The 27,801-nt window shown below is 41.7% G+C and overlaps 1 protein-coding gene across 1 annotated transcript; it reads left to right on the top strand.

The window, feature by feature from the left end:
• The first annotated feature begins 3,701 nt into the window (after positions 1-3,701).
• On the top strand, positions 3,702-27,588 carry LOC104846388 (transmembrane 4 L6 family member 1-like). Its single transcript, XM_064289543.1, has 4 exons — positions 3,702-3,872; positions 22,915-23,060; positions 27,206-27,392; positions 27,568-27,588. The coding sequence occupies exons 1-4, from the start codon at positions 3,702-3,704 to the stop codon at positions 27,586-27,588; spliced, it is 525 nt and encodes a 174-aa protein (XP_064145613.1).
• Positions 27,589-27,801: the final 213 nt, after the last annotated feature.

The following is a 27,801-nucleotide window of genomic DNA, read 5'->3' as shown; positions in this document are numbered from 1 at the left end:
GCCCTTTTGTGGTTGATTTATTTCATTCAACATGTTTTCAAGGTTCATCCATGTCATAGCATGAATCAGGGCTGTTTTTCTTTTTTTTTTATTTTTAGTGGCGGAATAACATTCCATGTATGGATACACCACATTTTGTTTATCCATTCATTCACAGACATTTGGGTTGTTTCCATCTTTTGACTATTATGAACGATGTTGCTATGAAAACTGGTGTACAAGTATCTGCTTAAGCCCTTGCTTTCAAGTCTTTTGGGTCTATACCTAGGAATGGAATTGCTGGGCTCGTCTAACTTCTGTAAGTCTGTTTCCTCCTCTGTAAAACAGAGAGAGTTCCTCAGGGGTTGTTCTCAGGATTAAATGAAATAATGCCTAAAATGTTCCTAGAGCAAATAGCAGTAGTTGTATGTGCTGTTGTGGCATTTGTCAAAAAGTGTTACTTCCCATTAAGTGTTTTCATTATCACTACTGTTAGTGTTCACAATGTGGAGTGATGTCAGCAGTTTCAATCTCCTGCTTCATGTCAGCAGTTTCAATCTCCTGCTTCCAAACAAAGGAACCAGAGGCAGCAACCCATTCAGGCATCAACTTTCTGCAGCCCTGAATATGGATATCAGATAGAAACAAGACTCCCAAGTATTACATCCTGTGCCTGGTTCTGTAAATTGCGTCAGGTTTCCCCCTTGGGAAGGAACAATTGTGGCAGCAGGCCTCCTTGTCTGGGGACCCTGGTAGTGAATGAGCTATTCATGAGTCCGTTGGCAATCCTGGTGTAAATTTGAGTCGAGAATGAACACAGAGGGATGTTAGCGCTAGCTAGCGCCTCCTAACACAAAGCAGGAACTCCTCCCCAGGCCTCAGAGGCATGTTCAGAGAGCCCCTGGGCCTTTGGGGCTGAGCACCAGTACCCACACACTTCTCCAGCAGCCATCACCCAGCAAATGAGATACTGAGTTTATTCCAGTTTTATTTACTTTCTGGAGGAGTGAGTGTAGAGAAGAAAACAAAGAGTAAAGCATATCCCTCCACCCTGGCTCCTCCAAAATCTCCAGGCTCAATAAACTCAACTGACAAAGAAAGCGAGAAAGGAAGTTTTCCACAAAAAATAAAATGAGAGGTCAAGGTGATGTGGATCCCTTGGTTTTTTATTTCTCTGGCTACTACGCACTGAAAACCTTGTATGGGGACATTTTGATACACTGTCTTATTTTCATCCTCTCCACAATCCCACAAGGTGAGTACTACTGTCAGATCCATTTTACAAATGAGGAAATTTAGACAAAAGAGGTTAAATAACTTACCTGAGGTCACACTCCTGCTAAGCGACAGAGCCAGAGTTTAGACCTAGGTCTGTGCAACCCAGGGCCTTTGTTGGTATCACTATGGGACTGCCTCAGGAACTGTATGAAAGAACCCAGAAGAGGATAAAGCAATTCCTAAACATTACCTCAGTTCCCCCAATACCCTAAAGAAAATCTATTAAACATCTGCTATGAGTCAAATATCATTAATACCACACACAAGTAAACTTTTGCTGAAGATAATTCGAAAACGGTTGTAGCAGTACATCGACATGGAACTACCAGAAATTCAAGCCAGATTCATAAGAGGACGTGGAACGAGGGATATCACTGCTGGTGTCAGATGAATCTTGGCTGAAAGCAAACAGAATGCCAGAAGGATGTTTACCTGTGTTTTATTGACTATGCAAAGACATTTGACTGTGTGGATCATAACAAAGTATGGATAACATTCCGAAGAATGGGAATTCCAGAACATTCAATTGTGCTCATGCAGAACCTCTACATAGACCAAGAGGCAGTTGTTCAAACAGAACAAGGGGATATTGCGTGCTTTAAAATCAGGAAAGTTGTGCATTAGGGTTGTATCCTTTCACCACACATATACAGTCTGTAAGCTGAGAAAATAATCCCAGAAACAGGGCTATATAAAGAAGAACATGGCACCACGATTGAAGCAAGACTCATTAACAACCTGTGATATGCACATGATATAACTGTGCTTGCTGAAAGTGAAGAGGACTTGAAGCATGTACTGATGAAGGTCAAAGACCACAGCCTTAAGTATGGATTACACCTTAACATACAGAAAACAAAAATCCTCACAATTGGACCAATAAGCAACATCATGATAAAGAAAAGATTGAAGTTGTCAAGGATTTAATTTTACTTGGATTCACAATCAACACTCATGGAAGCAGCAGTTAAGAAATCAAATGATGCATTGCAGTGGGCAAATCTGCTGCAAAAGACTTCTTTAAAAGTTATGAAAAGCAAAGATGTCACCTTGAGAGCTAAGGTGTCCCTGACCCAAGCCATCATATTTCAATTGCCTCATATGGATGCAAAAGCTGTACAATGAATAAGGAAGACTGAAGAAGAATTGGTGCACTTGAATTATGTATTACAGAAGAATATTGACTATACCATGGACCATCAGAAGAATGAACAAATCTGTCTTGGAAGAAGTATAGCCAGAATGATCCTCGGAAGAAAGGATGGCGAGACATCCTCTCAGGTACTTTGCACATGTTATCAGGAGGCACTAGTTCCTGAAGAAGGACATCATGCTTGGTAAGGTAGAGGGTCAGTGGAAACACATTCGCCAGGGAAACTTTTCAGGGGTTATCACAAGTGACCCAAAGAACAGAGCTGAGCACAGTAAGCACAGAGCCTTTGCAACTGGGTAGCTGGGCCCCTCTCCCTGGGGCTACCTGGCAGGGGAGGCAGTGCTGGCTCTTTGTGAGGGAATTTGAACCATTTTGACCAGTCTGGGGGGAGCAGGAGAGACGTAGGACCCTCAATGAGATGGACTGACACAGTAGCTGCAACAATAGGTTCAAACATAACAATGATTGCGAGGATGGCTCAGGACCAGGCAGTGTTTCGTTCTGTCGTACACAGGTTCACTATGAGTTGGAACCAACTCGATGGCTCCTAACAACACAGTGACAATGGGCCAAATGAGGTCCCTGGATCATGCAAATGGTTTGTTCTTGGCTACTAATCTAAAGGTTGACAGTTTGAAGCCATCCAGCAGTGCCATGAAGAAAGGCCTGGCAATTTCTTCATGTAAAGGTTATAGCCAAGAAAACCCATGGAACAGTTCTACCCGGTAACGCATGGAGTAATCGTGAGTTGGAATCAACTCAATGGCAAAGGATTTGGTTGGTTTGGTTCTGAACCAAATGAGGAGTCCCTGGGGAGCACAAATGGTTTAGCACTTAGCAACTAACCTAAAGGTTGGCAATTCAAACCCACCCAGAGGCGCCTAGAAGAAAGGCATGGCAATATGCTTCTGAAAGTTCAGAGCCATGAAAAGCCTATGCAGTATAGTTCTACCCGGCAGCACACAGTGTCACCATGAGTTGGAATTGACTTGATAGCAACTGGTTTTTTTTTTTTTTTGGTTAAAAACCAAGTGCTCTCACGGTTATTATATTTTAATCCACACACTGCCATTTTCAAAGTCAATATTTTCTCAGCTTTACTCAGAGAAATCTCAGGCTGAGCAAGGTTAAGTGGTTTCCCAGGTCATACTGCCTACCAGTGGCAGAGCCAAGCTTACCATGTTGCTCTTTGGGCTCTGGGAATGGTGCACTTTCTCGTTTTTCTGTGATGACTAGAACAGGCCCCTTCCTAGCTCAGCTGTTTTCTCTCTCCTTCCAGAGAGGAGTCACCATGTGCTCTGAGAAGGGCTCCAGGTGCACGAGCATACTGCTGTTGGCCTTGGCCACTGCCGCCATCATCGCCAACTTCCTGCTCTACTTTCCCAATGGACAGGTGCTGGAGCCTGACAAAATCACAGACTTGGTCTGGTTTTTCCATGGCTTTCTTGGAGCAGGATTCTTGGTAAGAATGAGATTTAGCTACCTTATCTCCTCCAGGTGAAGGGTGTGCTGAGCACCTTCTAATCATCACACCTTGGGATCACCTTCCCTGGGCTCTCAGAGCCTGGCTAGCTGCTCCCTCTCTGCACCCCACAATACATTACACATAAACACTCTCCACACCGGCACACAGCACACTGTACTGCAAGCATCTGTTTATGTGTCTGCCTCCCTGATTATGCCTGGAGCTCCTCAAGAACAGGCTCCAAGTCTCATTCACCTTTGCCTTTTAAGTGCCTACGTAGCAAAGTGTCAGGCTTAAACTCCAGCTTAACACGTTTGCTAATTGCATGAAAGATACACTTCATAAAGAACACAGTATAGGATATTTGTCAGGTTCACAGATGACCATCCTGAAAAATATATCATGAAGCTCTCATCAAGGTTTCCCTAGGCAAAATTATGATCACTTGGACCAGGAGTTGGCAAACTTTCCATATTAAATACTTAGATAGTAAATATTTCCTGCTTTGCAGGCCACAGGGTCTCTTGTCTCAACCATTCAACTCTACATTGTAGAGCAAAAGCAATCATAAACAATATATAAACAAATAGGAATGCCTGTGTTCCAAAAAAACCTTATTTATAAAAATAGGCAATCTGACAGATACGGTCCATAGGCTATAATTTGTTGCCCCTGTGATAGACAATAACTGTTTTCCTTCCCTGCTACCTTTGTTTTCACTTGGATTCTCCTCTCCCAAATATCCAATGTCCATTTATGAAAGATAATTTGTTTATGGGAGATCCCAATGCCCAACACTGAGTAAGTGTTCAGCAAATGGATGGGGCATAAGGAACCCTCAGAAAATGAAGGTTCCCATTTCTTTTCCCTACACAGTAGCAGGCACAGTGATATCTCAAGTTGCATCCAAAGACCACCTATTCTTTCCGTATATGGCAAGGGTTAGGGCTTCCTGTGCAAGAGAATACACTGATGTATCAACAACATCTACCACAACCATAACTCAGCAAAGGCTGGCTGCTTCTCAGCTCAGACCCCTTCCTAAGAGGCACCACACACCTTGGAGTCTTACACCCCTGTGCAAGTCATATATCTGCACAGACCTGCCCATGCGACCTCCCTGTGCTTCAACAAAAGGGGAATCATACCATCGCACAAGGTGGTGGTAACGATTCAGAAAATGTATATAAACCTCACACATCCCTGGCAGCTTCAAACATGAATTCCCTCCGCTTTCCTGGCTCAGATTACCAGCCTCACCATGTCCTCTGCTAATTCAACCCAGAACCCGGCCCCTGCTCTTACCTACCCTGCTTATTTCTGAAGGACAGTTTACGTTGTTCAACTCTACCACCAAGCAAATTATAAACCCCTCTAAGCCTCACTGGAAGGAGCCCTAGTGGTGCAGTGGTTAAGTGCTTGGCTACTAACCAAAAGGTCAATGGTTTGAACCCACCAGTTGCTTCGTGGAGAAAGATATGGCAGTCCTCTCCCATAAAGATTACTGCCTTGGAAACCCTATGGGACAGTTACACTCTGTCCCATACAGCACTACGAGTCAGAATCAACTTGATGGAAGTGGATTTGGTTTTTTAGTTTTAAGCCTCACTGTGCTCATCTGTAGAATATATTTTTTTCCACTACCCAACTTCTTTCAATATATAAATGAGCAAATACAGTGGCAATTGAAAGGAATCAAGTGGCTTGGGAAAAGTTACGTTTCCTATTCAGAGAATCCCAGAATGTTTACTGAAAGAGAGTTGCCCAGAGGGAAAATATTCCATGGTCCTGAGGAAAACAGAACGTGGCCTGGCTCGGTCATGGACCAGACACCTTGCCTCCATAGCATCCCTTAATACCAGCTGGCTTGTCTAACTCTCACCCCAGCTTTTCAGCAAAACCTCCCCCTGGCAGTCTTAGATGGATGGTTACAAGTATATAATCAGTGAAATGCTGGATAAATGAAATAGGACCAAACTAGGCCATGAAGGTGGATAAAGTAAAAACCGATGAGCCAAGCCAGTCCCCTCTTTTTCTTCTTTCTTTTCTTTTTTTCTTCCTTTCGTTTTTAATTTCTTTCTTTCCCTCCATCTTCTTTTTGTTCTTTTTTTTCCCCTTCTTTCTATGTTCAGTCAGTCTTTAGTGTCCATTCTATACCTTTACGCATGCTCAGTTCTAAGGCAAACTAAGGCAGTGGCCATGGGTTGAAGAGAGGAGGGTGAATTTGAGAAATTAAAGGTATGGTTGTCAGGATCTGAAGACAGACCAGATGTGGAGGGTGAGGGGCAGCCCAGATTGGCTCTGGCGTTCTGAACTGGACACCTGGGGAGCTGGTGGTAGATTCCCCAAGACAGACATCTCAGGGGACATCTCAGGAGTGGAGCTTGGACAGAGAGCAAATAGTGAGCTCATTCACACCTATGCTGAGGGGTGAGAGGATGGTTGGGCTGGGACTAGAGACCAGGAGAGAGAGACAAGACTGAGAACCATTGCAGAGAGGTGATGTGGAAGCCCCGGCAGCAGTGGGTTTGTCCAGGGCTGAAAAATGAGAAGAGAAAGAAACTCAGGTCAAAACCCTAGGGAACACCCAAAATTGAGAGGTATGTAGAGGAAGAGAAGCCTGTGAAGAAGACAGAAAAACAGCTAGAAAGTAAAAAAAAAAAAAAATGCAGAAAAAAGTTAGAAAACCTGAGGAAGGAACTGCAGTATCAGTTACAGCAGAAGGGACATAAGCTGGAACTGAAAAGCAACCAAGGGACAGCAAGGTACCCAGTGGATCTTGGCAGCCACAGTCCTGGGGGAATGGCCAGGTGAACTCCAGACTGCAAAGGGCTAGGAGTGAATGGAAGTGAGGAACAAGACAGTATGTGGTACAATCTCCCCAAAGAAAGGGCTGTAGGTTGAGCTCACCTTATCTTATGTAAAGAAGGTCAGAACAGGATTTCAAAAGCCACAAGAGACACTCTGAAGACAATAACAAACATAACCATTTATTTAGCATCAACTCCATGCACAACCCTACTTAATGATCTGTGGGGGTAAGACCAGAATTCACTGTTCCTGCCCTTTAATAATAATTATAATAGGCATTTGCACAAAGGCCTAGAGTGTATTAAATGCTTATACACACATTATTTCATTTGCTTACCACAGCAACTTTGTGACATAGGTGTCATTATCTCCATTTTATGGATGAGGAATGGGGCCCAGTAAGATTAAATAATTTGAGCATGGCCACATAGGTGGTACAGTGTAGAACTTGAACTTGATCGCCCATCCGACTCCAAAGCCAGTTACCTCTCCATTTCTCCCCGTGTTATGGGTTGACTTGTGTCTCTCAGATAGATATGTTCAAGTCCTAACTCCTGGTACCTGTGAATACGATCTCATTTGAAATTAGGGTCTTTGAAGATGTCATTAGTTAACATGAGGTCATACTGGAGTAGGGTGGGTCTTAATCCAATATGGCTGATGTCTTTATAAAAACAGAAGAGACACAGAGAGAGGCACAAAGGGAAGAGGGCCATGTGAAGACAGAGGTGAGATTGGAGTGATGCATCTACAAGCCAAGGAAGACCAAGATGGCCCAATGAAGGAGACCTGGGGCTCTAATGGCAGGATGATGTTGGGGCATAAAGGGCTGTGTACCCTGTTCAGGGCCTGAGTTTTACCTTACAGTCAATGAGGAATCATGAGACATTTTGAAATAGGAAGTGACACAACCAACACTTTGTTCCAAAAACGCAACATCCCTTTTATTATAAGAGCATCTTCTTTGCCTGCAGGTTATGGTGCCAGCACTATTGTTGTTGAGAGGAGATGGAGAGGCCTACTGTGCTCATAGATGTAGGGTAAGTCTGTGGGGTCAACAAAATTTTTAACCCCCCACCTACCCACTCCAAAAAGCTTATTCCCTAGGTTCTGTGTTTTCTCTCTTTTAAAGGACAGGCTATTGACCAATGGTGAATATTTCTATTGTGAAGTATTATATTGGGGTATTGTGCAGTATTGGAATGAAATGTGCAACAACCTAGAGATAGAAAACCAAAAGTGATGAACACACTCTGCATTTCTCAAGCTGGAAGAACTGAAGAAAAATTCAAGCCTAGGGTTGCAATACTGAAGGATTCTATGGGCAAGATATTGAATGATACAGGAAGCATCAAAAGAAGATAGAAGGGGGGCGGAGCCAAGATGGCGGACTAGGCAGACGCTACCTAGGATCCCTCTTACAACAAAGACAAGGAAAAACAAGTGAATCGATCACATACGTAACAATCTACGAACCCTGAACAACAAACACAGATTTAGAGACGGAGAACGAACTAATACGGGGAAGCAGCGATTGTTTCCAGAGCCTGGAGCCAGCGTACCAGTCAGGTACCGCACAAGCACAGAGAGTTGCTCCACCCCCCTGAACTAACCCCAGGAGGGGGACCAGCCGGTTCCACGGGCGGTGTGGGACGCAGCCGGTAGGAGAAGTCCCCGGGAGGCAGTGACTGGTCTTGGAGCAGAAAGAGCAGCGTCCGAGCCGGGGAACCATCCCGCAGGGATTTGGACTGGACGCAGGTGGCTTCATTAACATCTGAATAGCCTGAGCCAGAGGGAGAACTCTGATAGGGATCTGACTGCATTTTTTTTTTAGCGGATTTTCTGGAAAAACTAGTTTCCCAGTGATGGCTCGGAGACAACAATCCATATCAAACCACTTAAAGAAGCAGACCATGACAGCTTCTCCAACCCCCCAAACAAAAGAATCAAAATCTTTCCCAAATGAAGATACAATCTTGGAATTATCAGATACAGAATATAAAAAACTAATTTACAGAATGCTTAATGATATCACAAATGAAATTAGGATAACTGCAGAAAAAGCAAAGGAACACACTGATAAAACTGTTGAAGAACTCAAAAAGATTATTCAAGAACATAGTGGAAAAATTAATAAGTTGCAAGAATCCATAGAGAGACAACATGTAGAATTCCAAAAGATTAACAATAAAATTACAGAATTAGACAACGCAATAGGAAGTCAGAGGAGCAGACTCGAGCAATTAGAATGCAGACTGGGACATCTGGAGGACCAGGGAATCAACACCAACATAGCTGAAAAAAAATCAGATAAAAGAATTAAAAAAAATGAAGAAACCCTAAGAATTATGTGGGACTCTATCAAGAAGGATAACCTGCGGGTGATTGGAGTCCCAGAACAGGGAGGGGGGACAGAAAACACAGAGAAAATAGTTGAAGAACTCCTGACAGAAAACTTCCCTGACATCATGAAAGACGAAAGGATATCTATCCAAGATGCTCATCGAACTCCATTTAAGATTGATCCAAAAAGAAAAACACCAAGACATATTATCATCAAACTGACCAAAACCAAAGATAAACAGAAAATTTTAAAAGCAGCCAGGGAGAAAAGAAAGGTTTCCTTCAAGGGAGAATCAATAAGAATATGTTCTGACTACTCAGCAGAAACCATGCAGGCAAGAAGGGAATGGGACGACATATACAGAACACTGAAGGAGAAAAACTGCCAGCCAAGGATCATATATCCAGCAAAACTCTCTCTGAAATATGAAGGCGAAATTAAGATATTTACAGACAAACACAAGTTTAGAGAATTTGCAAAAACCAAACCAAAGCTACAAGAAATACTAAAGGATATTGTTTGGTCAGAGAACCAATAATATCAGATATCAGCACAACACAAGGTCACAAAACAGAACGTCCTGATATCAACTCAAATAGGGAAATCACAAAAACAAACAAATTAAGATTAATTAAAAAAAAAATACACATAACAGGGAATCATGGAAGTCAATAGGAAAAAGATCACAATAATCAAAAAGAGGGACTAAATACAGGAGGCATTGAACTGCCATATGGAGAGTGATACAAGGCGATATAGAACAATACAAGTTAGATTTTCACTTAGAAAAATAGGGGTAAATAATAAGGTAACGACAAAAAGGTATAACAACTCTATAACTCAAGATAAAAACCAAGAAAAACATAATGACTCAACTAACATAAAGTCAAGCACTATGAAAATGAGGATCTCACAATTTACTAAGAAAAACGCCTCAGCACAAAAAAGTATGTGGAAAAATGAAATTGTCAACAACACACATAGAAAGGCATCAAAATGACAGCACTAAAAACTTATTTATCTATAATTACCCTGAATGTAAATGGACTAAATGCACCAATAAAGAGACAGAGAGTCACAGACTGGATAAAGAAACACGATCCATCTATATGCTGCCTACAAGAGACACACCTTAGACTTAGAGACACAAACAAACTAAAACTCAAAGGATGGAAAAAAGTATATCAAGCAAACAATAACCAAAAAAGAAGAGGAGTAGCAATATTAATTTCTGACAAAATAGACTTTAGACTTAAATCCACCACAAAGGATAAAGAAGGACACTATATAATGATAAAAGGGACAATTGATCAGGAAGACATAACCATATTAAATATTTATGCACCCAATGACAGGGCTGCAAGATAGATAAATCAAATTTTAACAGAATTGAAAAGCGAGATAGATACCTCCACAATTATAGTAGGAGACTTCAACACACCACTTTCGGAGAAGGACAGGACATCCAGTAAGAAGCTCAATAGAGACACGGAAGATCTAAGTACAACAATCAACCAACTTGACCTCATTGACTTATACAGAACTCTCCACCCAACTGCTGCAAAATATACTTTTTTTTCTAGCGCACATGGAACATTCTCTAGAATAGACCACATATTAGGTCATAAAAAAAACCTTTGCAGAGTCCAAAACATCGAAATATTACAAAGCACCTTCTCAGACCACAAGGCAATAAAACTAGAGATCAATAACAGAAAAACTAGGGAAAAGAAATCAAATACTTGGAAAATGAACAATACCCTCCTGAAAAAAGACTGGGTTATAGAAGACATCAAGGAGGGAATAAGGAAATTCATAGAAAGCAACGAGAATGAAAATACTTCCTATCAAAACCTCTGGGACACAGCAAAAGCAGTGCTCAGAGGTCAATTTATATCAGTAAATGCACACATACAAAAAGAAGAAAGAGCCAAAATCAGAGAACTGTCCCTACAACTTGAACAAATAGAAACTGAGCAACAAAAGAATCCATCAGGCACCAGAAGAAAACAAATAATAAAAATTAGAGCTGAACTAAATGAATTAGAGAACAGAAAAACAATTGAAAGAATTAACAAAGCCAAAAGCTGGTTCTTTGAAAAAATTAACAAAATTGATAAACCATTGGCTAGACTGACTAAAGAAATACAGGAAAGGAAACAAATAACCCGAATAAGAAACGAGAAGGACCACATCACAACAGAACCAAATGAAATTAAAAGAATCATTTCAGATTACTACGAAAAATTGTACTCTAACAAATTTGCAAACCTAGAAGAAATGGATGAATTCCTGGAAAAACACTACCTACCTAAACTAACACATTCAGAAGTAGAACAACTAAATAGACCCATAACAAAAAAAGAGATTGAAACGGTAATCAAAAAAACTCCCAACAAAAAAAAGCCCTGGCCCGGATGGCTTCACTGCAGAGTTCTACCAAACTTTCAGAGAAGAGTTAACACCACTACTACTAAAGGTATTCCAAAGCATAGAAAATGACGGAATACTACCCAACTCATTCTATGAAGCCACCATCTCCCTGATACCAAAACCAGGTAAAGACATTACAAAAAAAGAAAATTATACACCTATATCCCTGATGAACATTGATGCAAAAATCCTGAACAAAATTCTAGCCAATAGAATCCAACAACACATCAAAAAAATAATTCACCCTGATCAAGTGGGATTTATACCAGGTATGCAAGGCTGGTTTAATATCAGAAAAACCATTAATGTAATCCACCACATAAATAAAACAAAAGACAAAAACCACATGATCTTATCAATTGATGCAGAAAAAGCATTTGACAAAGTCCAACACCCATTCATGATAAAAACTCTTACCAAAATAGGAATTGAAGGAAAATTCCTCAACATAATAAAGGGCATCTATGCAAAGCCAACAGCCAATATCACTCTAAATGGAGAGAACCTGAAAGCATTTCCCTTGAGAACGGGAACCAGACAAGGATGCCCTTTATCACCGCTCTTATTCAACACCGTGTTGGAAGTCTTAGCCAGGGCAATTAGGCTAGACAAAGAAATAAAAGGTATCCGGATTGGCAAGGAGGAAGTAAAGTTATCACTATTTGCAGATGATATGATTATATACACAGAAAACCCTAAGGAATCCTCCAGAAAACTACTGAAACTAATAGAAGAGTTTGGCAGAGTCTCAGGTTATAAAATAAACATACAAAAATCACTTGGATTCCTCTACATCAACAAAAAGAACACCGAAGAGGAAATAACCAAATCAATACCATTCACAGTAGCCCCCAAGAAGATAAGATACTTAGGAATAAATCTTACCAAGGATGTAAAAGACCTATACAAAGAAAACTACAAAGCTCTACTACAAGAAATTCAAAAGGACATACTTCAGTGGAAAAACATACCCTGCTCATGGATAGGAAGACTTAACATAGTAAAAATGTCTATTCTACCAAAAGCCATCTATACATTTAACGCACTTCCGATCCAAATTCCAATGTCATATTTTAAGGGGATAGAGAAACAAATCACCAATTTCATATGGAAGGGAAAGAAGCCCCGGATAAGCAAAGCACTACTGAAAAAGAAGAAGAAAGTGGGAGGCCTCACCTTACCTGACTTCAGAACCTATTATACAGCCACAGTAGTCAAAACAGCCTGGTATTGGTACAACAACAGACACATAGACCAATGGAACAGAATTGAGAACCCAGACATAGATCCATCCACGTATGAGCAGCTGATATTTGACAAAGGACCAGTTTCAATTAACTGGGGAAAAGATAGCCTTTTTAACAAATGGTGCTGGCATAACTGGATATCCATTTGCAAAAAAATGAAACAGGACCCACACCTCACACCATGCACAAAAACTAATTCCAAGTGGATCAAAGACCTAAACATAAAGACTAAAACGATAAAGATCATGGAAGAAAAAATTGGGACAACCCTAGGAGCCCTAATACAAGGCATAAACAGAATACAAAACATTACCAAAAATGATGAAGAGAAACCAGATAACTGGGAGCTCCTAAAAATCAAACACCTATGCTCATCTAAAGACTTCTCCAAAAGAGTAAAAAGACCACCTACAGATTGGGAAAGAATTTTCAGCTATGACATCTCCGACCAGCGCCTGATCTCTAAAATCTACATGATTCTGTCTAAACTCAACCACAAAAAGACAAACAACCCAATCAAGAAGTGGGCAAAGGATATGAACACACATTTCACTAAAGAAGACATTCAGGCAGCCAACAGATACATGAGAAAATGCTCTCGATCATTAGCCATTAGAGAAATGCAAATTAAAACTACCATGAGATTCCATCTCACACCAGCAAGGCTGGCATTAATCCAAAAAACACAAAATAATAAATGTTGGAGAGGCTGCGGAGAGATTGGAACTCTCATACACTGCTGGTGGGAATGTAAAATGGTACAACCACTTTGGAAATCTATCTGGCGTTATCTTAAACAGTTAGAAATAGAACTACCATACAACCCAGAAATCCCACTCCTGGGAATATACCCTAGAGATACAAGAGCCTTCATACAAACAGATATATGCACACCCATGTTTATTGCAGCTCTGTTTACAATAGCAAAAAGTTGGAAGCAACCAAGGTGTCCGTCAATGGATGAATGGGTAAATAAATTGTGGTATATTCACACAATGGAATACTACGCATCGATAAAGAACAGTGACGAATCTGTGAGACATTTCATAACATGGAGGAACCTGGAAGGCATTATGCTGAGCGAAATTAGTCAGAGGCAAAAGGACAAATATTGTATAAGACCACTATTATAAGATCTTGAGAAATAGTAAACCTGAGAAGAACACATAGTTTTGTGGTTACGAGGAGGGGGAGGGAGGGAGGGTGGGAGAGGGTTTTTTACTGATTAATCAGTAGATAAGAACTGCTTTAGGTGAAGGGAAAGACAACACTCAATACATGGAAGGTCAGCTCTATTGGACTGGACCAAAAGCAGTTTCCGCGATAAAATGAATGCTTCAAAGGTCAGCGGAGCAAGCGCGGGGGCCTGGGGAACATGGTTTGCCGGGACTTCTAAGTCAATTGGCAAAATAATTCTATTATGAAATCATTCTTCATCCCACTTTGAAATGTGGCATCTGGGGTCTTAAATGCTAACAAGCGGCCATCTAAGATGCAGCAATTGGTCTCAACCCACCTGGAGCAAAGGAAAATGAAGAACACCAAGACCACACGACAACTAAGAGCCCAAGAGACAGAAAGGGCCACATGAACCAGAGACCTACATCATCCTGAGACCAGAAGAACTAGTTGGTGCCCGGCCACAATCGATGACTGCCCTGACAGGGAGCACAGCAGAGGACCCCTGAGGGAGCAGGAGATCAGTGGGATACAGACCCCAAATTCTCATAAAAAGACCAAACTTAATGGTCTGACTGAGACTGGAGGAATCCCGGCGGCCATGCTCCCCAGACCTTCTGTTGACACAGGACAGGAACCATCCCCGAAGGCAACTCATCAGAAATGAAAAGGACTGGTCAGCGGGTGGGAGAGAGACGCTGATGAAGAGTGAGCTAATTATATCAGCTGGACACTTGAGATTGTGTTGGCAACTCTTGTCTGGACGGGGGATGGGAGGATAGAGAGAGAGGGAAGCTGGCAAAATTGTCAAGAAAGGAGAGACTGAAAGGGCTGACTCAAGAAGGGGAGAGCAAGTGGGAGTAGGGAGTGAGATGTATATAAACTTGTATGTGACAGACTGATTGGATTTGTAAATGTTCACTTGAAGCTTAATAAAAGTTATAAAAAAAAAAAAAAGAAGATAGAAGAAATACACAGTCACTGTACCAAAAAGACTTGGTTGATGTTCAACCATACCAGGAGGCAGCAGATGATCAAGAACTGATGATATTGAAGGAAGAAGTCCAAGCTGCCTTTAAGGCACTGGCAAAAAACAAAGATCCAGAAACTGAAGAAACGCCAACTGAGATGTTTCAACAAACGGATACAGCACTGGAAGTGCTCACTCATCTATGCCAAGAAATCTGGATGAGAGCTACCTGGCCAAGCCACTGGAAGAGATGCATATTTGTGCCCATTCTAAAAAAAAAGGTGATCGAACAGAATGAGGAAATTATCAAACAATATCATTAATATCACATGCAAGTAAAGTTTTGCTGACAATAATTCAAAAACAGTTGCAGCAGTAGATCGACAGGGAACTGCCAGAAATTCAAGCCAGATTCAGAAAAGGACGTGAAATGAGGGATATCATTGCTGATGTCAGACGGACCTTGGCTGAAAGTGGAGAATACCAGAAAGATGTGTACCTCTGTTTTATTGACTATGCAAAGGCATTCCACTGTGTGGATTATAACAAATTATGGATAACACTGTGAAGAATGGGAATTCCAAAACACTTAATTGTGCTCATGTGGAACCTGTACATAGACCAAGAGGTTCAAACAGAATAAGGGGATGGATACTGTGTGGTTTAAAATCAGGAGAGGTGTGTGTCAGGATTGTATCCTTTCACCATACTTGTTCAATCTGTATCCTGAGCAAATAACCCAAGAAGCTGGACTATATGAAGAAGAATGTAGCTTCAGGTTTGGAGGAAGACTCATTAAAAACGCGCAACATGTAGATGACACAACCTTGCTTGCTGCAAGTGAAGAGGACTTGAAGCACTTACTGATGAAGATCAAAAACTATAGCCTTTAGTATGCATTACATCTCAACATAAAGAAAACAAAAATCCTCACAACTGGACCAATAAGCAACATCATGCTAAACAAAGAAAATATTGAAGTCGTCAAGGATTTCATTTTACTTGGACCATAATCGATGCCCATGGAAACAGAATTCAAGAAATCAAATGACATATTGCATTGAGCAACTCTGCTGCAAAAGACCTCTTTAAAGTGTTAAAAAGCAAAGATGTCACCTTGAGGACTAAGGTGTGCCTAACCCAAGCCATGGTATTTTCAACTGTCTGATATGCATGCAAAAGCTGGACAATGAATAAGGAAGACCGAAGAAAAATTAATGCCTTTGAATTATGGTGTTGGCAAAGAATATTGAATATACCGTAGACTGCCAGAGGACATTGAAGGTTGGCAGTTCAAATCCACCAGGCACTCCTTGGAAACTCTATGGGGCAATTCTACTCTGTCCTACAGGGTCGCTATGAGTCAGAATCGACTCGACGGCAGTGGTTGGGCCAGAGGAAAGAATAAATCTGTTTTGGAAGAAGTACAGCCAGAATGCTCCTTAGAAGCAAGAATGGTGAAACTTCATCTCACACACTTTGGACATGTTAACAGGAGGGACCAGTCCCTGGAGAAGGACATCAAGGTTGGTAAAGTAAAGGGTCAGCGAAAAAGAGGAAGACCCTCAGGGAGATGGATTGACACAGTGGCTGCAACAGTGGTCTCAAACATGGCAACAATTTTAAGGATGGTGTAGGACTGGGCAGTGTTTCATTCCGTTTTACATATAGGGTTGCTGTCTTAGTTATCTAGTGCTGCTATAACAGAAATACCACAAGTGGATGGCTTTACAAAGAAAAATTTATTTCTTCACAATAAAATAGGCTAAAAGTCCAAATTCAAGTGTCAACTCCAGGGGAAGGCTTTCTCTCTGTTAGCCTTCTCACCAATGTTTTCTGGGACTAGCAGCTTCTCTACACAAGGATCCTGGGTCCAAAGGACGCGCGCACTCTGCCCCCGGTACTGCTTTCTTGGTGGTATGAGGTCCCCCTGTCTCTGCTCACTTCTTTCTTTTATATCTGAAAAGATTGCCTCAAGACACAATCCAATCTTGTAGATTGTATCCTGTCTCGCTAACTCAACTGCCACCCATCCTCCCGCATTAATACCAGAGAGGCAGGATTTACAACATATAGCAAAATCACACAATACCAGGAATCATGGCCCAGGCAAATTGATACGTACATTTTTGGGGGGACATAATTCACTCCATGACAATTGCTATGAGTCAGAACTGACTCAATGGCACCTAACAACAACATCTAACAGTGAACTGCTCTGTGAGATCCTGGGAAAGATGAGCCTGGAGAGGATGTTTGAAGCGGACACAAGCTTATTAGCTCTGGTTGACTGGCCTTCTGGGGTTGTGTTGTTTTCTGTCTTAAATGCTCCTATCTTTTGGCTTCCTTATTTCCCCAGTAACCAACAGGGTAGTGCATCAAAGAGCTTGATTTTCAGGCTAGAAGAAACCTTGGAGATTTCATAATCTCAAAAACACTTTCACGGAGGCTCTCTCACAATGGCCTTGTGAAATACAAAAGGCTCATGCTCTCTACGTTCTATCAATTTCTTGTCCTAGCTCATAGCCTTGTCATACCAGTGTTCTTCCTCCAACCACACAGAAAGCTGTGGAAATGCCACCACCAATCTTACAAATTAATTCCCATCTGACAAATAAGAAGAGACTGAGTGGCTTGCCCAAAGTGATACAGGTCTAACTTTAGAGCTGGAAAGAAGTTTAGATTATTTGCCCAATCCCAGGTAGACTGTAAGCAACTTTTTTTAAGGCAAGAACCACATCTTACCCCCAAGGCCCTCCACAGGGCCAGATATGTGGTCTGCTCTCAGGATGCTCTGAATGATGCCATGATTGATAGAGCTGGGACTTGGTCTCCTGATTCCTAGGACCATGCTCTGTCCCATGTACAAAATCACTAACCGATTTCCCTAAACAATCCCACTGCTCTGTGTATTTCTAGTTCATATATCATCTCACTGCTCTTCTCTCCCTTTAAGAATCGGAAAATATCTCAACAAGAAGAAAAAAATAAATTATCCAAGACAATCAAAATTATGTGAATACGATGTGTGCATTTTCTTTTGTATCATACGATTTGCTCAATAAGAGAAACATTCAACTAGAAATAATTTTAGTACCGAAAAAATTGGAAAAATTTGAATAGCTAGAAACCATCTCCTCCCAAAGGTCCCCTGCCCCAACCCTTGCAGCCCCAATCAGAGCCTCCACAGAGATCTGAGACTCCACGTTGCGTGAAGATCATCTCTAAGGAGCTCCATGACTCTCCATTTAGCTCCATCTGCCCCTCTGTCACTGCCTGTGGTAAGAAAGATACAACATGGACTTATCCTGAATAAAAGGTCATGCACGCTTAGAAGCAAACAAGTCCCTTGGCTTTGCCCCAATTCAGTAATGGCCTAATATGTAATCTGGCAGGAGAGCCCCAGGCCTTCCCTTGGCACTAGCCTTACTGTCACACTCATTCAATGATCTAGTCAACAAATATTTATGGAGTTTGTACACAGTACAAGGCCCATTGCTGGTCACTGGCTTATTCATTTACTCACCCAATCATATGGCAAACATTTACTGATGTGATGCCCAGCTGTTTAGTCAAACACTAGTCTAGATGCTTCTATGAACGTACTTTGTAGAAATGATTAATATTTACAATTTAGTTGACTGTAAGTAAAAGAGACTGCCCTTGATTATGTAGGTGGTCCTCATCCAATCACTCAAGATCAAAGGTATTAAAAGAAAAAACAAACAAAACTGAGGTTTCCTGGAGAAGAAAGAATTCTGCCTGAAGGCTGTAACAGAAATCCTGCCTGGGTTTCCAGCCTGCAGGTCTCCTAAACAGAGTTTTGTAATCAAGATGGTAACGTGAAATCAATCCCTGAGCTTCCAGCCTGTAGACCTGCCCTGTGGATTTTCCCTCCTTGAATGCAATGCTTTTGTTGAAACTACCATTCATGTTGTTGTTGTTTTTGTTGTTAGGTGCTGTCGAGTCGGTTCCGACTCATACCGACCCTGTGCACAACAGAATGAAACACTGCCAGTCCTGCCCCATCCTTACAATCGTTGTTATGCTTGAGCTCATTGTTGCAGCCACTGTGTCAATCCACCTCGTTGAGAGTCTTTGTCTTTTCTGCTGACCCTGTACTCTGCCAAGCATGATGTCCTTCTCCAGGGATTCATTCCTCCTGACAACATGTCCAAAGTATGTAAGATGCAGTCTCGCCATGCTTGCCTCTAAGGAGCATTCTGGCTGCACTTCTTCCAAGACAGATTTGTTCGTTCTTTTGGCAGTCCACGGTATATTCAATATTCTTCGCCAACACCACAATTCAAAGGTGTCAACTCTTCTTCGGTGTTCCTTATTCATTGTCCAGCTTTCACATGCATATGATGCCATTGAAAATACCATGGCTTGGGTCAGGTGCACCTTAGTCTTCAGGGTGACATCTTTGCTCTTCAACACTTTGAAGAGGTCCTTTGCAGCAGATTTGCCCAATGCAATGCATCTTTTGATTTCTTGACTGCTGCTTCCACGGCTATTGATTGTGGATCCAAGTAAAATGAAATCCTTGACAACTTCAATCTTTTCTCCATTTATCATGATGTTGCTCATTGGTCCAGTTGTGAGGATTTTTGTTTCCTTTATGTTGAGGTGTAATCCATACTGAATGCTGTGGTCTTTGACCTTCATTAGTAAGTGCTTCAAGTCCTCTTCACTTTCAGCAAGCGAGGCTGTGTCATCTGCATAACACAGGTTGTTAATGAGTCTTCCTCCAATCCTGATGCCGCGTTCTTCTTCACATAGTCCAGCTTCTCATACAAAAAAGAATTAGTTGATATCCAACCATTTCAAGAGGTGGCATATGATCAGGAACCGATGGTACTGAAGGAAGAAGTCCAAGCTGCTCTGAAGGCATTGGCGAAAAACAAGGCTCCAGGAATTGATGGAATATCAATTGAGATGTTTCAACAAACAGATGCAGCACTGGAGGTGCTCACTTGTCTATGCCAAGAAATATGGAAGACAGCTTCCTGGCCAACTGACTGGAAGAGATCCATATTTATGCCTATTCCCAAGAGAGGTGATCCAACCGAATGTGGAAATTATAAAACAATATCATTAATATCACACACAAGCAAAGTTTTGCTGAAGATCATTCAAAAACGGCTGCAGCAGTATATCGAAGGGAACTGCCAGAAATTCAAGCTGGTTTCAGAAGAGGATGTGGAACCAGGGATATCATTGCTGATGTCACATGGACCCTGGCTGAAAGCAGAGAATACCAGAAGGATGTTTACCTGTGTTTTATTGACTATGCAAAGGCATTCAACTGTGTGGATCATAACAAACTATGGATAACACTGCGAAGAATGGGAATTCCAGAACACTTAATTGTGCTCATGAGGAACCTTTACATAGATCAAGAGGCAGTTGTTTGGACAGAACAAGGGGATACTGATTGGTTTAAAGTCAGGAAAGGTGTGCGTCAGGGTTGTATTCTACCATTCATGGGCCTACAGAATACCTTATCCACTATCATGTTATTCCATGCGTTATTGCTTCAGATCAAGAAACTCACTTTATACTGTATGAAGTGCAGCAACGAGCCCATGCTCATGGAATTAACTTATCCTACTACGTCCTCCATCATCTTAAAGCAGCTAGTTTGACAGAGTGATGGAATGCCCTTTTGAAGACTCAGTTACAGAGGCAGTTAAGTGGCAATACCTTGAAGGCTGGGGCAGTGGTCTCCAGGAGGTTGTTTATGCTCTATATCAGCATCCAATATATAGTGCTATTTCTCCCATAGCCAGGATTCATGAGTCCAGGGATCAAGGGGTAGAAATGGGAGTGACAATACTCACATTACTCCTAATGACCATTAGCAAAAAATTTGCTTTCTGTCCCTGCAACTTTATGCTTTGTTGGTCTAGAGGTCTTATTTCCAAAGGGAAGAATGATTTTACCAGGAGACACACCTTGATTCCACTGAACTGGAAGTTAAGGCTGTCACCAGCTACATTGAGCTCTTCATGTCTCTGAATCAACAGGTCAAGTAGGAAGTTACTATAATGGCCGGGGTGATTAATCCTGATTACCCAGGGGGAAATTGGCAGTTATTACACAATGGAAGTAAGGAAGAATATGTCTGGAATACAACAGATTCTTTATGGTATTTCTTAGTACTATCATGTCTTGTAGGAGCCTTGGTGGCACAGTGGTTAAGCACTTGGCTGCTCACCGGAAGGTCAGTGGTCCAAATCTACCACCTGCTTCATGGAAGTCTGCTTCTGTAAAGATTTACAGCCTGGGAGACCCTATGGGGCAGTTCTACCCTATCCTATAAGGTCACTATGAGTTGGAATTGGCTCGATGGCAATGGACATGTTCTGTTATTAAAGTCAATAGAAAAATACAATAGCCCAATTTAGACAAGACTAGTGATAGCCCAGACCTTTTGGGAATGAAGTTCTCGATTATACTACCAGACAAAGGACCACAACTAGCTGAGGTGCTTGCTAAAGGCAAGAGTAATATGGAATGGGTAGTGGAAGAAGCAGTTATAAATACCAACTACAACTACATGACCAGTTGCAGAAATAAGAATTATAGTTATGAGTATTTTTCCTTATTTTGCTACAAATATATTTGCTTGTGTGTGTGTATTTATATAGTACATATCTTTGTTTTACTTCCTCCCTTATCCTCTTCTCATGTAACATAATGCGTTAACTTTACAACATAATATTTAAGTTACAGGATATCAAGGAGAAGATTAAATATCACCCCAAAGACTTTGCATGCTGTACTGGGGAAAGGGTTAGTGTGTCTTTGGTTGTACACAGAATATCTGTATCTTGTTAGGAAGAAGTATGACTTTATTATTGTCTTTATTTGGAGATTAAGTGTGGTTTAGGAAGATGTGTATGGTGTCAAGTTAAAAAGGGGTCAGCTTAAAAGTTAATTTTATGTACCAACTTGACAAGTCTATGATGCCTAGTTGTTTGGTCAAATACCAGTCTAGATATTATTGTGTAGGTATTTTGTAAATATGATTAATATTTACAATCAGTTGACTTTAAGTAAAGGACACTGCCCTCTATAATGTGGGTAAGCCTCATTCAATTAATTGAAGTCCTTAAGAGGAAAACTGAGGTTTCCTGGAGAAGAGATAATTCTTCCTCAAGACTAACTTAGAAATCCTGCCTGAGTTTCTTCTAGTCTGCTGGCCTATTCTACAGATTTCAAACTTGTCAGATCTCACAACTGCATAAGCCAATTTCTTCAAATAAATCTTCCTGTCATATATTAAAAAAAAATTTACTGACCACTCACCACCAGGATGGCAAATAGGTCCCATTTAGAATGTAGACACCAACGGATTGCTAACTCTGCTTTGAGAAGGACTGTGAGGGCTAATGCAGGCTTGGTGAGAAAGAGTGCTGACATGAAGTACTGCTGTCTACCATGAGTGCAAGTCCCTGGGTAGTGCAGACAGTTAAGTTAGTATGCGCTCAGCTGTTAACCAAAAGTTTGGAGGTTCATGCCCACCCAGAAGCACCGTGGAAGAAAGGCCTGGAGATCTACTTCTGAAAAATCAGCCACTGAAAACCCTTTGGAGCACAGTAGAACTGTGGTACACATGGGGTGACCAAGAGTTGGACTTGACTCAACAGTAACTGTTTTTTTGTTTATTTTGTTTTTTTTTTTTGTTTTTTTACCATGAGTGTAGATGAAGGAACTAGGAGCACACTAACTTCTCTGTGCCAGGTGTTGTGTAGACAACGAAAGTTCAACCATGAATAAGGCATATTTCCTGCTCAAAATTTTTAGTGGATTATTTCACTCTTTAGAATTAATTGCAACTGGGGCAGACAAATGGACAGAGGGTTTCTCAGTTCTACTGCCCCATTTTTTGTGCACCTGGGAAACAAGAACACCTACTTGTTCTGGCATCTACAAGAGAAGATTCAGACCATCCTCAATTAACCGAGGAATCACCTTTAAACAGCTGGCGTTCACCACTTGCTTCCTCCACCATTGCTGCACTGAATTTCTGGTTCTGTTCCATCACAGATGCTGCTTCCTGTACTTCTGGCTACACCAGGCACCGTAGGAGCCACGTATTGTGTGGTCATTTCTTCACTGGGTTTGCTCAGCGGCCCCTTCTGTGACACAGGCAGTGGAAGCTACACCTACCCTTTCAGGAATTACAGCCTCAAGTAAGTAGCATTCATGGTCTTGGGTCAGCATCTCACATTTGAAGATGATATAACCAGTCACCACAAAGAGCATGTGCTCTCAGTGTTGACTGGCCAGTAGTGGGCTGGTGCTTCCATTCACACCTAGTATCTTACTCCTCTCACCTCACCTGCTCCCAAATTAATGATCTCTGACAGATGATTGGCCAGGGCAATAGTCCCCCATGAATCTAAGCAGTGAGGCCAATAGCACAACCTCATTAGCCCCAATTATTAAACACTCAATTGAGTATGTGCTGAAGGCCTGCTTAATATCGGGATAGGCAATGTGGGAAGAGAAAAGGGAATAAAAGAAAGATAAGACATTTGTCTATCTTTAAGACGCTCACAATTAGGGAGAATCAACTGCCAAATTTCGGATTTCACAGATATCCTGAAATGGCTGGGCCCTATGACACAAATTTATTTTCCTAAAAGAACATGTAAAGAAACCCAGCACCAATTGATTAAGGCCTCCCTTTGTCTTCTCATTTCGTGTTCTCTCCCTGGCAGATGTCACCCACCCCCAGAGCTCTCAGAATCATCTATAGTGAATAATACTCAAAATGTCTATCTCCAGTCCAGACTTCATTCTGAATCCCTGGCCTGAATATCTAATTGCCTTTTTGAAATTTCTTCTTGAACATCTCACAAACATTTGATATTAATATGTCCAAAATGTTTGATGTTCCTCCACAAATCTCCTCTTTCAGTTGTTCCCATCTCATTAGGTGACACCTAAAACCTGTGACTCATCTTCCATCTTCCTCACTTCCCTCATTCAATCACCACCAAGACCTGTCAGTTCTACCTCAATAATATACAGCTGATTGTTATTATTCATAGGCGTTATGTCCTCTATAGTCATCGCAAACGCTGAATGAGCAAATACTGAGCCATTGTCCCTACAGGAAGCATAGGATTAGGTTCCTGTGAGCCTCTGCTCACAACATCTTTATCAACTGATCAGTACATAACCTTGTTTTCTGCTTCTGTTTAAACACACCTTATTCAATATGCATTTCTTACAAATAATTAACTATATGCAGTATTTCGTTATAATAAAAGACTAGCCAAGAAGGGTTTCACATTTTCCCGACTATAAATTTACTTGGCTTTCAGCCTTGTAACAGTGCTGTCCGTTGCTTTTTTTTAATTGGTCGTCATCTCATGAATCCACAAACCTTGCCACTTTTCCATAGCTTCATTACGCTCTATAGATGTTACTTTAGCGCTTTCCTGAGTGACCTCATGTACAGATTGGCGAATTTCCTCTTGTTTTTTCTGGATGCATCATAACATTGATTCGTGAACACTGAACTCATGGCCAACAGCACTACACCTCAGGCCTGAGTGAAGCTTATCTAACGCATATATTTTCTACACAAGGCACATCATGGCCTTCCCGTGCTTAAGCACACCAGAGAGCACTTCAGCACTCCACTCGGGGGCCACTTTAAACAGTGAAATAGCCAACAAAACGCACAAAAATGTAAAATTGTGACAAGAAAAAAAAAAGCAAATGCGAAAGGACACTTGTTTACACTATGATAGCTAAACAAGAAGGTAGAGCGTTGCCTTGTTTGACCTCAGCTGGGAATATGTACATCAAGTGACTCAAATTTTTCCCTGCTCTGCGCATGTCCTCAAACAACCAAGAAAGTACAGCAAGCGCTGGTTTGGGGGTTACAAAAGTGAGTAGGCAAATTCACAAATAAGAAATCCATGAAAAATGCAGATCCACTGTATCTTGACTCTGACTTCCGCTCTTCACCTAACCTGTTATCTCCATAATCCAATCTCCATTGCCCTTTGCTCAGCTCCTACAGCAGCCCTCCAACAAGTCTCGCAGTTCCGCTTTTGCCCCCTTCACCCCCTTCCTAATAGATCAGTCAAAGGGGGTTTTGTAAAACGTAAAAGTGCTGTTGTTGAGGCCAAGAAATCTTTGCATTTAAGGAATTTACAATCTCATTGGGAACTCAACAGATACAGGGAGGGTGGAGCTACAGACAGAGATATCAAATAATATAGCACACCCTATAGGACAGAGTACAACTGCCCCACATGGTTTCCAAGGAGCACCTGGTAGATTTTAACTGCTGACCTTTTTTAAAAAATTTTTTTGTGCTTTAAGTGAAAGTTTACAAATTAGATCAGTCCCTCATACAAAAATTTATATAAACCTTGCTATACACTCCTAGTTGCTCTCTCCCTAATGTGACAGCACAGTCCTTTTCTCTACCCTCTATTTCAGTGTCCATTCAGCCTGCTTCTGTCCCCCTCTGCCTTCTCATCTCCCCTCCAGACAAGAGCTGCCCACATAGTCTCATGTGTCTACTTGATCCAAGAAGCTCACTCCTCACCAGTATCATTTGCTATCCTACAAAACAAAAACCAAACCCACTGCCGTTGAGTCGATTCCAACTCATAGCAACCCTATAGGACACAGTAGAACTGCCCCACAGAGTTTCCGAGGAGTGCCTGGCAGATTCGAACTGCCGACCTCTTGGTTAGCAGCCGTAGTACTTAACCACTACGCCACCAGGGTTTCCTTCTATCCTATAGTCCAATGCAATCCCTGTCTAAAGAGTTGGCTTTGGGAATGGTTCCTGTCTTGGGCTAACAGAAAGTCTGGGGATCTTGACCTCCGGGGTCCTTCTAGTCTCAGTTAGATCATTAAGTCTGGTCTTTTTATGAGAATTTGAGGTCTACATCCCACTGCTCTCCTGCTCCTTCAGGGGTTCTCTGTTGTGTTCCCTGTCAGGACACTCATCGGTTGTAGCCGGGCACCATCTAATTCTTCTGGTCTCAGGCTGATGTAGTCTCTCGTTTATGTGGCCCTTTCTGTCTCTTGGGCTCATAATTACCTTGTCTTTGGTGTTCTTCATTCTCCTTTGATCCAGGTGGGTTGACACCAATTGATTCATCTTAGATGGCCGCTTGCTAGCGTTTAAGACCCCAGAAGCCACTCTCCATAGTGGGATGCAGAATGTCTTCTTAATAGATTTTATTACGCCAATTGACCTAGATGTCCCCGGAAACCACGGTCCCCAAACCCCGGCCCCTGCTACACTGGCCTTGGAAGCATTTAGCTTATTCAGGAAACTTCTTTAACTGCTGACCTTTTGGTTAGCAGCCATAGCTCTTAGTCACTATGCCACCAGGGTTTCCATGAAATCAGGCCTGAAAATCTACCCCCAAAGAAGAAACAAGCTGTTTCTTCTTACAAGTCACTGTTCTCTTCCCTCTGCTGCTACCCTCTGAGTCCAATTTTCCCCACGAGGCCTTCTCCAGACACTCTAGACCTCTCAGATCCCCTTTATATAGTAACAACTATGATTATATAAAATATATTGCCTACTGTGTGGCAGGTACTGTGCTATTATCTGATCCTCACAACCACTCTATGGATTGATGCTATTTTTAGCCCCGTTTTACACATAAAGAATCTGAGGTACAGAAACATGCGGGAAATTTATGCAAGATCATAGAATTCCTAAGCAAGGGAGCTGGAATTAGGACCTGAGTCTGTGGAACTTGGGAATTCAAGCTCTTAACCACTCCCCTCTGCTGCCTATGAGACGCCTTCTGCAGTTAAAATCCTAGATAACATGACTTCCCACTTCATTATATGTTCCCTTATTGTGGCTATGTCTCCAACAATGCCTTGCTGAGATCTTAGGCTATTAGAGGGCAAAGATGGTCTGTTTAACCCTCCCACCAATAAAAAACCAAAACGAAACCAGTTGCCATTGAGTCAATTCCAACTGATGGCAACCCCATGTGTGCAGAGTAGAACTGCTCCATAGGGTTTTCAAGGCTGTGAACTTTCAGAAGCAGATTGCCAGGCCTTTCTTCCAAGGTGCCTCTGGGTGGGTTCGAACTGCCAAGCTTTTGGTTAGTGATCAAGTGCTTAACCATTTGCACTAAGAGGGCCTCCTTCTCCCACCAATGGGTACATAACAAATCTGCTCTCTTTACGAAAATGAGATTAACAAAGACCCTAAACTTTGCAATCTCCTGTATTAGACAAGTGTGTTTCAGATGGTTGTAAGTAGCAGCTTTCTCCTTATATTCTCTCTGTTACTGGCTATGAGCTAGTCTAATTTTCTCCTCTGTCCTGGCAGGAACAACTATTTATTCAATCAGCCCACCTGGGCTACCTGCCAGGAGCCTGAGAATATCGTCCTGTGGAACGTGGTCTTGTTCTCCATCCTCCTGGGCATTGGCGCCATGGAAGCTGTGCTTTGCCTTAGTCAACTTGTCAGTGGACTCTGTGGCATTTTCTGTGGCACATGTATCCGAAAGGGGCAGGTCAGTGCTTCTAAAACCCAAGAATTTTTAAGTATTTTCCCTTTACCAGGTTCGCACTGTCCACCTGCTTCCCCAACCCCGTGCTCCCAAAGATGTCTCTTTTAAGCCAGTACCTAAGAAACACCTTTTGAAATGTAGAAATTAATTTGCTACTTTGGGCTTAATCTTCTTTCAGGTGAACATAACTGGCTTATGACTGTCCTGAAGAATCACAACTGATTGACAGATGGAGAGTCTCCCAGGTTCAGGACTGGATTTGGTGAACATCAACCCCCAGAATTCTTGAACTTGTAAAAAAAAAAAAAGAAAAGAAAAACCAATTGCTTGCTAGAGTAGATTTTTATAAAAGTAGATGTTTTATAAAACAGTTTTGAAAACGTCCTCTTCTTTGCTAACATCAAGATCACAG

This window comes from Loxodonta africana, chromosome 7 (genome assembly GCF_030014295.1).
Source record: "Loxodonta africana isolate mLoxAfr1 chromosome 7, mLoxAfr1.hap2, whole genome shotgun sequence".
In the NCBI taxonomy this organism is placed as follows: domain Eukaryota; kingdom Metazoa; phylum Chordata; class Mammalia; order Proboscidea; family Elephantidae; genus Loxodonta; species Loxodonta africana.
Note: the sequence above shows the minus strand (reverse complement) of the source record. Positions and strands in the feature narration are given on the sequence as shown.